This window comes from Carlito syrichta, unplaced genomic scaffold (genome assembly GCF_000164805.1).
Source record: "Carlito syrichta isolate Samal-C Ts95f unplaced genomic scaffold, Tarsius_syrichta-2.0.1 Scaffold308687, whole genome shotgun sequence".
NCBI classification, from domain to species: Eukaryota; Metazoa; Chordata; class Mammalia; order Primates; family Tarsiidae; genus Carlito; species Carlito syrichta.
Window position 1 is genome coordinate 70,595 of NW_007252783.1, and position 13,207 is coordinate 83,801.

The 13,207-nt window shown below is 36.6% G+C and overlaps 1 protein-coding gene across 1 annotated transcript in view; it reads left to right on the top strand.

Moving 5' to 3' along the window:
• Positions 1–10,660, top strand: part of RSPO3 (R-spondin 3) — a 51,679-nt gene extending 41,019 nt beyond the window's left edge. The window contains exon 5 of the mRNA XM_021716306.1: positions 8,697–10,660. Within this exon, the coding sequence (XP_021571981.1) occupies positions 8,697–8,890 (194 nt within the window). The 3' untranslated portion in view covers positions 8,891–10,660. The remainder of the gene's footprint in view (positions 1–8,696) is intronic.
• The last annotated feature ends 2,547 nt before the right edge of the window (positions 10,661–13,207 follow it).

Here is a 13,207-nt window from a genome sequence, read left to right on the forward strand (position 1 = left end):
GGTTTTTTTTTTTTTCTTAAAGGAATAATACTATTCATCTCACAAAGTAGCCATTAGTTTCATGGCAAAAGTAATTTTAAAACTTTGGACAATAGATAAAATTTACTAACATACCCTTCAATGTCAAGTAAAAATCATAGTGAATTTGAATGTTTATTCAATAGATACCATTGTTTAAGACTTGAAATCTAGTTCAAAATACATCATGTAGGCCATTTTTAGATCAATAAATTTTTAACATTTTTTAATGACCTAGTCTAATGTGATGGATAGGATTTTAAAGTCCAGTTAAGAAATTCTGCATTGAAAAATCACTGAAATTATGTATTTCAAATGAACTTTCAACCAAAAGGCAGTTGATTCAAGAGAACCCCATAGGAAAGAATACCAAATTTAAAAGATTTAACATAAATTATAACACTCTGCTTTGTTTTTAAATTTTTCTACAGTAAAATAAGGATATCCTTTACTTTGACAATAAGTATATCATAAATATTGTAAATTTTTTCAATCTTAAGGTAATTTTATTTTCTCATCATATTAATGATGTACAAAAGGAAAACATCCTAGAATGCAATATGCAATTAGCAGCTTCTGTGGACTCTAGCTAATATTACTTTTAGATGCAAAGATTCTTGACTGGGGTTTAGGGCAGCAGAAGCAACAAGAAAGAACGAAGTTACTTGGGTAAAAGGGTCATGAAAACTTCCGTTAGAACATGGAGCCAAAACTCAAAACTTCAGATTCCGAATCTTCAGGGGATAATAAAATTATTTAAATGATAGAGAAAAATTTGGCAATGGTCAATTTATGAGGAAAGCGCTTGATCTGGCAAAAGGAAATTCATTATGTTTAAAGCAGATTATGAAAATGTAAATGCGAACAAATTGCGATTATTGATATGTGATGTGCTATTAGATGAAATGATCTATAATATCGCTATATTCAAACTTAAGTAGAATTTAAAATTTTAAATCCATATAATTTTTCTTTTTCAATATTAAATGTAATAAAATATGAAAATATCTGATAATTTAATTTGCATTTCAAAAAATGTAATAGCGGTAGTTTAACAGTAACATCGGCCGGGCTTGGTGGCTCGGCCTGTAATCCCAGCACATTGGGAGGCTGAGGCAAGTGGATTGCCTGAGCCTGCGGTTTCGAGACCAACCCGGGCAACTTGGCAAGACCTTGTCTCCACAATAAATCAAAAATTAGCCAGGCATGGTAGCACGTGCTTGTCGTTCTGGCTACTTGGAAGATTGAGGCAGAAGCACAGCCGGAGCCTAGCAGATCAGTGGAGTGCCACTGCACTCCAGCCTGGGCGATGGTTGGCTGAAAAGAAAAAAGTAAAATAAAGTTTCTGACTGGTTATAAGTGATATATAAATAGAATAAAAGAACATAAAATATATACAAAATTACATGTATAATCAATATATAAATAGCATAAAATTACATATATTTATATATTATACCTCTATATTATATATGTTTGGAAGAGTAGAAAGACTAAAAATAGAAACACTTGTAGCAATATAAAAGAAGAAAATAAAGAATGAGGTAACTGAATGATGCCAACACAAAAAGTTTATTCCAGATGCTGTTAGGTTATGAGTTGATTTGTGATAAGCAACTTGATGACCAGGAAATTTACATTTCAAGAGAGTGAGTAAGTATATTCCAAATCTCAGTTTTTATAAGACTCCTCTGTTTTAAAAAGTTCACACCTGGGCACTTTCCTTGCCTCACTTTTTCTACTCGGTAGACAAAGTGTGAAACAAGACAAGGAACACGGACTCAACCTAGGGGTGCCATCAACAGTGGGTTAGATAAAGAAACTGTGGTACATATACATCATGAAATCCCACGTGGTCATTAACAAGAATGAAATCATGTCCTTTGCAGCAACACGGATGCGGCTGGAAGCCGTTATCCTGGGTGAATTAATGTAGAAACTGACAACAAAATACTGCATGTTCCCACAAGTGAGAGCAAACCATGGGTACCCACAGACATAAAGATAGGAACCATAGACACTGGGGTCTCCTAAAGGGGGAGGGGAAGGAGGGAGGAAAAAAACGACTTCTGGGTTATCACTATTTGGGTGATAGATTCAGTAGAGGCCCAGATCTCACCATCGCCCATGCAACAAGCCTGCACATGGGCCTTCTGAATATAAATGGAATAAATAAACAAACAAATAAATATCATGGCACGTCATCCTGCGCTCTTTTGAGAAATAATTTGGAGGCAGAATGGTGCCATGGTTGAGCTCTTACTGTCGTCATCTGTAAAACGGGGGTTAAAACAGAGCCTATAGACACGATAGAGTTCATGGACTCTTAGTCTGCCTGGTACCCGGAAGTGTTCACTGAATTTTAGTTATCATTATTTTTATATTTTTAAAAACAGACCGCCCAGGTCATCTTCACCTTGACTCTTGCAGCAAGGTCCTAACTGGAAGCTGAGAACACAGAGAGGAGAAATGTAAATAACCTAGCCTAAGAAGAGGTGAGAAGCCTGAGAAAGGTTGCCCTGAAGAGGTGGCATGACCAGAGAATTACACAGTTAGTCTGAGTTAAGGCAAGAGATACTAGAACCTGCATTCTGGGTAAATGTATCTGATGTATGGAATCAGCAACATTATGATGGAACAAGTGCAAGGGAACTAGAAAGACAAGTATGAGGCCGGGAAAGTGGGTAATTAAGCTGGGCTCATGTCATAGTGGAGAGGGGCTCTGAGTGTTGCATTAAGAAGCTGGGATTTATCTGTTTTCATCTCCTAAAATGTACTCTCAGTGCATTACACTCAGGCCATTCTTGTTTCTGAATTCCCAAAAGGACCTGAGACATAAATCGCTGCTTTTCAATTGGTAGGAAAATGCTATTTCAATCTTAATATATTTTAATGATAAGAGCTATCAGGTAGTAATCCCAAATCAACAACATTTAGTAGGGCATGTAATGATATGACTAATTATTTTTCTCTGAGTAAGTAATCAGAAGCATTTTGGAAGTTAAATAGAAAAATGGTAGAATATATTCCTATATAAACCTATACAATATGGTAATCTAGATAGCTTTAAATTTCAGTTGGAAAAATTAAGTGTCTGCCTATTTATTTAAAAGAAGAGGATATCTGTTCTTTGATATTTTTACCATATTTGTTGTACACTCCTAGGGTAAAAGTATTGCAAAAAGAGTACATTTTTCTATTTTATGAAAACAAGAAAAGAAAAGACAAAAGGCTTGGATGCAATTCTCAAGTCAATTTTACTTCGTACACTATAGCTAGAAAAGAAACTTGGCCTTGGTGACTTTCAGCTGTGTTCTTCCTCATTAGGTCAGCATGTACTATGCTTATATAGCCAAAGTTCAAAGGCTTTTAAATATGTGTCTGTACAACAGATTATCATTGCTGGGGGAAAACAGTACAGGAGCAGGTCTCCTTCCCTGCAAATTTTTCCCAGTGATATCTTAATTAAAATAACAAAAGTTGGAATTTTCTTCCTCCATACATAAAAATCAAGTCCAATTCTAGATTCAAAAGTCATCAGATTAACCTCTTGAAAAAAAGGAGCTTCCAAATGAATTTTATTTCACACCAAATGAACAGGAAAACTTAGCACGAAATATCATCTTTTAAATGTAATATTTATTTAAATGGTTTGATTTATAGTATCAGTGCTACTTAGTCCTTAATCTAGAATGTGGGATACATTTTTAGTTTTTTGGGAAAAATTATAACCTAGTTTGTTTTTGGAAGTGGGACTACTTAAAGCTCGACGCCTCCCCCTAGCGGTAGCTTGCAAGAAGTTCACAGAGAAGCAGTTTATGGGCAGATCTCAACTGAACATCAAGAAAATAGCTAATATTTGTAAGTTAAGCAGTTCTCAATAAATGAATGATATTGGATTCTAGAGAGTTCAGTTCTTTTTTAATTACCCCATTATGTTAAAAAAAGGTATTGAAATATTCTGTGGTTTGTATTTTCACATACAACTTAAATATATAATTTTGGAAAAACAATTCGGGATTATTTTCTTCTCTCTGGTGCCTTTTACATTTTTGTTCTTTTAATTAATATTTTTATTTGAATAAGTTTTGCAGAGACAGTCTGCAGCTAATTTTCATTTTATATCTGGGGACCTATTCCAAACGTACCTTTCTAGGCAACTCGTGTTAAAAACTAGTAGCTACAGTACGTCAACAGCATATTTGATGTTCATTAGGAAAAATAAAAGAGACAAATGAGAAACCAGATGATTTGAAATAATTTTTTGATAGTATATATTTAAGGAAATTGTGTCATCTGTTTCAGTACTATTATGGTATCTAAATGTTGATGCACATCAAAATAAACTGGGGTACACTTGTTATTGACCACAGGTTTTTGGGCCCCTCATAAGAATTACTGAATCATAATCTCTAAGTACGGGACCTGAGAATCTCTATTATTTCAAATTATGTTTGGAAACCTGGTCTGCAGAATGCCCTGAAAACTGTTTGTAAAGAAGACCACATATGTTTGTATTAATAGAAAATAATTTCAGAATCTCAACATCAATTACCTATTCAATTATGTGATACTGACATGCAGCAAAATCTCAGATAACACATGACTTTATGGTCTGCATAGAGATTTCAGTCACTCTTTCAAAAATAAATACCAACCATTGACTACACCCCGATATGGTGTCTTCTTACTTACAGAAATTTTCTGAAATCAGAAATGACATCATATGTGAGGCTATCTTACTGGCCTTTTCTGAACCCATCCCAGAAACATCTGAACTCAGTCCCGCTGTCAGATTCTGATCCTTGCCCTTCTCCAGTTTTCAGTATCACTGGTCCTTGGGACAAATGCCCAACGTGGCAATTGAATCCTCTATACCTTTCCAGCTTCTCTGGGTAATATTCTATATATAGACTCTGATCAAACCGCAGAAGTGGACGTTCTTTTTTTTTTTTTGAGTCGGAGTCTCACTGTGTCACCCAGACTGGAGTGCAGTGGCCGCTCCCGGCCACCGCAGCCTCGACCTGCTGGGCTCCAGCGATCCTTCCGCCTCAGCCTTCCAAGGAGCTGGAATTACAGGCACGCGCTACCATGCCCGGCTAATTTTTGATTTATTGTAGAGATGAGTGCCCCAGATTCATCATGCCCTTACATGCCTTCATGCTGTTAACATACTGTTCACTGCCTGACATACTCTTCTTCCCTCAGAAGAAAATAATCCTGAATTATTTTTCCTAACTCTCAGGCATCCGTGTAGGCTCAGCTCAATCATCACTCTACCTGGGGAGTGTTTTTCAATCCCAGCTCTGAGAGTTCAATGCTTCCCACTGTGTCCCTGAAAGGACCTTGGGCATGCCACTATTTCAGCATTAGCGCGTGGCTATAATTATCACTGGTCTTCATATAGCACTCATATCCCCAGGTTTTACCACCCTTTGGGCACGGAACAGGGACTTAATTCATGTTTTTGTAATGAGTTGATAGTATTCACTTTCATTTGTCCCATAATTAACACAGGCCAGGCACAGTGCTAAGTGTTCTATGAGCATCTCATTCAATCCTTACAACGTTGAACAAGCAGTATGATTATTCACATTTTAAATATCAGACAATCCTGAGAAATATTAGCAACTTGCCAGTGATCACACAACCAGATAGTGGGAGACCTAGAATTTGGACACAATGTTTTTCTGACCCTGGAAGGCAGTGTTCTTAAATGTGACACCATAGTGCGTCCCTGCGCGGGCTCAGATTGTACTCGCTTGCTAAAAGCAATTCCTCTTTGATGGTTTCTACCCAAACACCCTCATAGCTGGAACACTGAAGGAAGATGAACATTCTTTTAGTCATTAGAACGTTCCACAAGCCAGCTCAGGCACACGTGTGTGTGTGCGCGCACCTTCACACGTTCACACACACGTTCAGTGAATGGCAAAGCACACATATATGTGTCAGATTGTTATAGCTACAATGCTTAGTCTGCAAAATTGCAAAAACAAAGAAGTTTTAAAAAGAGAGCTATGCACCACATCAATGTAAAGTCCCCAGAATAAAAACAGAAGTCCCCTTTAATGAAAACCTTACAAGATTATCCCAAATTGCACGTGATTTTTAATGGACTGCAGCCACTCTTCTGCATTGCTATTTTATTTCTTGGACAAGAGGAAGATATATTTATGCAAAAGGGTAGTTAGCATTTCCAACCACTAACACATGGCCTGTAAAAAAATAATCATCCCGTTTTTCTATTGGGCAACAGTCCTCTGTTGGGCACCAGCAGAGTTCAGTGTGCTCGTTTCCTGTTACTTTCCTGAGCCTTCTCTGCACTCACTGCCCAGGCTAGTTATTCCTTGGATATAAAGCGATAATACTGAGCTTCAACTACTTCCCAAAATGTTTCTGCCTGTCTTAGGAAATAATCATACCAGCTTGCTAATAGGCAGAAAGGCACTGCAAGCTGAGTATGTTGTCACAAGTGGCTAAAAAACATATAAATCAATCTGTGACCAAGGAAGAAATAATATAGTTCTTATGTGTCCAAAACATTATGGTTGGGATCACAGCTGTAAGATGTTGGACCATCATCAAGAGAACAATGTCAAACACCGAAGTTCTGGATGATTTCCATAGAGATGACATTTTCCTGGGGTCAGTCGTTTTATGGACCTTTGGAATGATTTCCACTGACGATTTTTTTAGAATTGAACTTAAACACCTCCAAAACACTCCTCAACAGGGTAACGTTATGTAATCCAACCTCAGCAGCCATCTCCTTCTGAAAATCAAGCACGTATCATGAAAACCAGTCTTTCTCTCTTTGTGTTTGTGCTTCATAAAATTTAAATTGCGCTACATATTCAGGTAGGCAAACTTTCTCCTCAGTTTTCCTTGTTTAGTTACTGCATTCAAGTCAGCACATCAAATGTGTAGTTATGAAACCCAGCAGGAAAAGAAGGCGCTGGATTCCTGTTGTAGAAATATTGTCAACCCAGCAATATTATTTGAAGTGAAAAGAAGAATGGAATGAAAAATCAGTGTATATAAGTAGTTCCGTTTAGGCCTAATAACTGACTCTAATATTTTTTGTTCATTTCTATATATCTCAAACAACTTGATACTTGCTTTACCCTGGGCTGAATTCTCATTTGTGTTAACTGTCCTTTTAGAGTCCAGAATTCAGAGGTATGTTATGTTGAGTCCAACAAGGCAGATCTTCATAAAGCAACTGGAAGGTTTTGTAAACAGTCTAATGACAAAGCTAGCTGTGGCATAAAATCATTCTTCCAAGGAGACTGTATTGGCTTAGTATACCTATGCAGTATTAATAATACCACTCCCTAGGATTCCGTAACCAGAGCTCGAGGAAAGAAAAGCCAACCCACTGAATTTAATATCTGCAGTCTGTTTCAGGACATGAAAATATTTTGGTTCTCTCATGCAAATAATTCCTCCAAAATACTTTTGTCCAAAGTGACTTATTGTAGACAGTCTAATTTCAAATTTTATATGGCTCAGCGTGTGGGAATACGCACTCAGAATTTGTTCCACATTAGGGAGTAGTTTGTTCCTGGTTTTCATTTACTATGATATTGATTTGAATCTAAGTAGCTTCTCACGGTGATGTATGTGCTCATGGCTGTTACTCTAACCATGCCCTTGGAAATTGTTTTGCATTGTAGATTGTATATGTGAAATGTTTATGTAAGAAAATGTCTAGTTAATTCACTATTTAGAAATGCATAAAAACAACTCACCCAATTTGGTGCCAGACTTATCCTCTTAGATCAAATTAATCTTGTTCTAAAACTCTCAGCGGTTCTCCAATGCCAAAAGAATAAAATTCAGTTCATCACCTTGGTTCCATGTTGGCTACAATATGCCTTCCCTCATCAAACCCTTGAAAGTCACGTTGATTCCACTTAATATTTCCTCATAGGGTAAGTCTGAAACAAATCTATGCTTCAAACCTTGCTCAAGGTCGGGGTAGACCCCATGGAATCCAATATACCCCCAACAAATATCTACTCATTTGATCAGTAGAGATACTGAGTTCCTGCTCTATAGCATATAGCATAGGGATATTGATAAGTTAAAGTCACCACCCTGCATATAGAGAAACTGCAATGCATATTAATTTCAACATACAAATATTTATGTTAAAATACAGTTATTCTGGTATTCATCATGAACTAGTATTTCCCTATTTGTTATGCTAATCAGTTCTCTTCTCTTAGATGGCGTGCAAACATCTTGACACATTGCAAATATGAAACTGCCACTTGGAAAAATTTGAATATAAAATGGTGCCTTAACTAGGAGTCAGATAATAAATGTTTTAAACGGCAAGAAATCTCAAAACTTTCTATTAAATATATTATACCTAAATAACTATTATGCAAAATAAATTCCAAACTTACAAGAACATAATTCTTTAGAGTTCAAACTTTCATTTATTCGTTGTTTCATTATATTATATAGTCATTTAATGTTTACATTGTTTGGGCTATAACACAGATTTAATAATGAGGACTTGAATGAATGATTTAAATAGTAGATATTTGGGTCTCTCATGATGGTATGCAATGTAAAAAAACAATTTAAGTCATTTTTTAAAACCTAGAATAACCAAATAGAACATACGTGGATGTAATTTTTAAAGAAGTATCGTTTCATTACAGGAAAAAAAGGAAGAGAGAGGAAAAGAAAAAAACTTAATAAAGAAGAAAGTAAAGAAGCAGTACCTGACAACAGAGATGTAGAATCCAGCAGAGAAGCCGCAGAACAACGAGAAAACAAAGACAAACAGCAGCAGAAGAAGCGAAAAGTCCAAGATAAACAACAGAAATCGGTATCAGTCAGCACTGTACACTAGAGGGTCCCATGAGATTGTTGTAGACTCACGATGCTGCTATCTCAACCAGATGCCCAGGACAGGTGCTCTAGCCGTTAAGATCACAAATGGACAACATATCAGTTACTGCTCTGTCTAACGACATTCCAAATAGTTGCTATATTCTTCCTACGAGCATAGTTAACAACCAAGAGCCAAGAGTTCAAATAGGGGATACTTTTAAATGGTCATCTTGTGTGCTTCTGTGCATTTTTAAAAGACAAGAAATTGTGTATATAATTATCAATAGGCTATAAGATGTATCAACGTAATGATAACATCTGGAGAAGACACATCTCTTTCCTAAAAAATGTGTTTTCAAGCTATTGTTTGAAGAAGCAAAAGATAATCCTGCAAGTTTAAAGATTCAGTATCTCTTCAACACAAATAAGAGGTCAGAAGAGAGAAGCATCGATCAAAAGACTGTGTTGTTTTGTCCAGGAGAGCTAGAGAATGCTCAGCATTGGGTCCTGGTATTTGGAATCATAGGATTGATCATCACAGAAATAACTGTTTTAAGATTAGTTTTATTGCCCTCATCCTGTACTTTTGCAAGAAACATGGGAGTGCATACCAGAGTTTAATATACCGTATGGGATTGAAGACAGGCAAAATGTGGAAGAAACCATAGAATTGGAGATTACCTTTGTGCTTTAACAAAGCTGTGAAGGGTTGTGATCGCCTGGAACAGGTCTCCAATCTATGTCAGCACTGTGTGGTTCAGCCTCTGTTACCCTTGGATTATATAAGTCTGTAAACATGCGCCTGTAACTTACTTCCAGAAACAAAATTATACTTATTAGAAGAAAATTCTGATTTCTTAGAAAACAAACAAAAAAATAGAGCAAGGAGATTATAACATGTTTGCAAAGTCATGCGTTTTCTTTCTCTCTCAATGAAAGAAAAACAATTTTATTATCTGCTTCATGATCCACCTGAAACTAAAAGGGATACTACTTTCTAACAAGGTGTATCTAGTAGAGGAGAAAGCCACCACAATAAATATATTTGTTAATAGTTTTTAAAGTTTTGTTCACTTTCTTTTGCTGTTTGTTTTATTGAGCAGTTGATCAATTTAGAGACCCATGAATTAGGAAGAAGGATAATTCTGCTAAAGCAGAGAAGCTGTGTCCTGTGTAATTCAGAACATCCTACATTTCTCTGTGTTTGCTTTTTGAATCCATATTTCTCTGAGCCCATGGAGATTAAACATATAGGATATTAGGAGACAGATATTCAGCTTTCTTATTTTAATCAAGAAAATGTTAGTTACAGACACATGGGCCTACCTAAATGATGTCACTGCTCCCTCTTCATTGCTTGGAAATAAGCATCTTTTCTTGTGTATCAGTTTCCTGCATCTTCAACATTTAGCCTTTATCATCTCTGTATTTTCTCAGTCTGTGGATTTCTTTTGGGAATTGAAGTCCCCCTAGGGGAAGGCCTCACCGGTGTTTCACAGAAGATATAGCTGGCATCTCTGAGTGTGTAGCACAGAATTTCATTACTCCCATCCCACCTCCCCTCCAACCTTACTGTTGTCATGGAAGAACACACAACTGTTCTATCATGCCTCCCAGACCTCTCAAAATCCCTCCTTTCTGAAGAATTTGCAGTTCATCTGGCTTCTGGCTGCCTCTCTCTCTGGAAACCCTTTCTCTATTAACCATATTGTTCATGTGAACTGCTTGGCTTAATTGATTTTCCACTTCTCTTTTCCTCTTCTAAGACATAAAAATTTTAAATGATGTATTCCTGCTTCTTACTCTGGTGTTTCTTTCCTTGTCCCCCCAAAATAAATATTTCCATGTATAAAATAATTCTCAATCTATGTTCCACTAAAACGTATATTACCAAGGAGAAGCAAACCTTAGATCCTACAGAATTACACTGGGCAGAAGGATGTCACCATGTTTTAGCACTTTGGATGGTTTCATGCACCATTTTTGTTCTCAGTGTTACCAGTCAAGTACAAGCAACCAGATTAATTTTTGTATATCTTTCCGTGTTACCATTGTATTTGTTTTCTCAACAAGCACTTACTGGGAAAGGTCTTCATGTGTATATCCAGTGCTGCAAAAGAGGTGAAATAAACCAGGACACAATGATGGTAGCAAATGACTATCATGTCTTCCCATGTGTTTTGACTCAAGGCTATTTCCCTGTGATCCTCCAGACAACAACCAAGGATCTAAATCTTTGATGTAAAATTTAAATAAAACTAGACTTGTTAAAAGGAAAAAGAAGGGAAAACTAACATTAATTTTCATACACTGAATGAAATATAAATGAAGACAAAGATAACATCAATTTTAACTGCAATTCTCCACTCACCTGTAACTGATCCTTAAGCGCATGGAATCATACATAATTCAGGCTAGCAGCCTTCTCAACTTTGAACAAAAACTCCTCACCAACCTCTAGTAAAGTTTCTGCACTATTCATTAACTTTCTGCCCTGATTCTGACTCTGAGATCTGGTAAACTGTAGATGGTGATAGATAGTGGGTAAATTCTCGATGCGAAGAATCCAGAGAGTGCAGCAACATAAAACTGCCAATGTTTGACCCATGCTTCTGCCCTGATGCCCAAATTCTGCTTTATACCTAAGGGGAGGCCTCTTTTCTGTCCTCAGAAGATTTTGGTTCTAGTCCCAGGTGTGTAACGATTGGTACGTCATTTCTCATGTGCAACAAGGAAGAGGGGGACTGGAGATGACCACTGTGTCTCAGACAAGGGGACATTTGACACTTCTTTTACTTTAAGGTAATGCCCTTAATGAGTCTTAACAGTGATAGCATCCTTTGGAAGCTATCCCAACCCTGTTTTTTCCCCAAAGTGGAAATGTACAGACTTTCAGAGGAGTCAGATTAAATTTTGTGACTCTGAGTTGAATTCTGCTATTGAATTAAAAGTTGTTCACCTTGGTGGTTATTACAATATTGATATGAAGAAAACATAAATAAATACATCTTATGCCAAGAATAGAGGCTGATCCTCAGAGAGGGAGACAGTAAAGACAAGGGGAAGTGCTCTTTAGCTAGAGTTAGACAGCTGTGTTAACATCCCAGTTCTGCTACTAACTGGTTGTAAGTTGTGTGACCTTGAGCAAATGGTGGGGTCTCACAAAGCCTGCATCCCTTATCTGCAAAATGAAAGAAGCAACACCTCTCTTACAAGGTTGTTATGAGAATTAAAGGGTTCATTGTCCAGTATAATACTATGAAGGAAAACACACAAAAAATGGAACTTATTTATTATAAATTGTGTATTTATTCTTACATGTTTAAACTTTAATCACCTTCAGTGTACACTTTGTTTGATACACCACACCTAGTGAGGTGCTTTTTCCACTGCTCAAAACAGTTCTTGAACTCATCAATTCTGATGCCTTTTAGTGCTTCTGCCACTTTTTAGGTTCACCTCTTCCACATCAGCAAAACATTTCCTTTGAGGAAACTTTTTTCATCCCAGGAAACAAAAAAACGTCGCTCAGGTAGAGATTAGGTGAATAGGGAGGGTAGGGCGTGGGAGTCATGCCCTTTTTTGGTCAAAGACTGCTGATCACTTAGCAAGATGTGGGCAGGTGCATTTTCATGGTAGAATAATCAGGCACCTGTTTGCCATGCTCAGGAACATTTTTTCTGCAAATCGTGACGCAACCTTCTCAAAACCTTCAGATTAAAAACCTTGGTTGACAATTTGATCCAAAGGAACAAATTCTGAGTGTACTACAAGGGACCCGCCCTCCAAAAGATAATTCCAGTTTTTTGGGGGGAGGTCCCCCTCATATTCTGTATGTAAATAAATGTCAATAAAAAGTCATGACTAATTCCACAAGTCACACATATAAAACAATTTTATTTCTTGATTAATGATTTGTGATAGTATTCATATAAGTGTATATGTGTGATAATTTCAAGGAATGATTATACATATGAGAATCATGGAAATGAATAATGATAACTAGAAAGTAAAATGTAAATATCAATTTGGAGCCCTCTTAAAATTGAGAAATTACTTCTTCTTAAAAGTATACCTTTCTATAAATGGGCATAAATAAAGACACGCCATCTTTTTCATGAATATATTTAAATGACAGAAGAAGAACTGGCTAGATTTTTTTTTCTCAGTACAACTTTAACTACTTCTGAGACAACTGTGGGGAGAAACCCTTTTATAGCTGATCTGTTGCAGTATGTAACCTCTTGCAACACAGAGAATTTGTCTAGAATCCATCCTTCTCTGAAAGAATAAGATCAAACAAACTTGGTGGTCCGATTGAGACTTTTCCCAATTC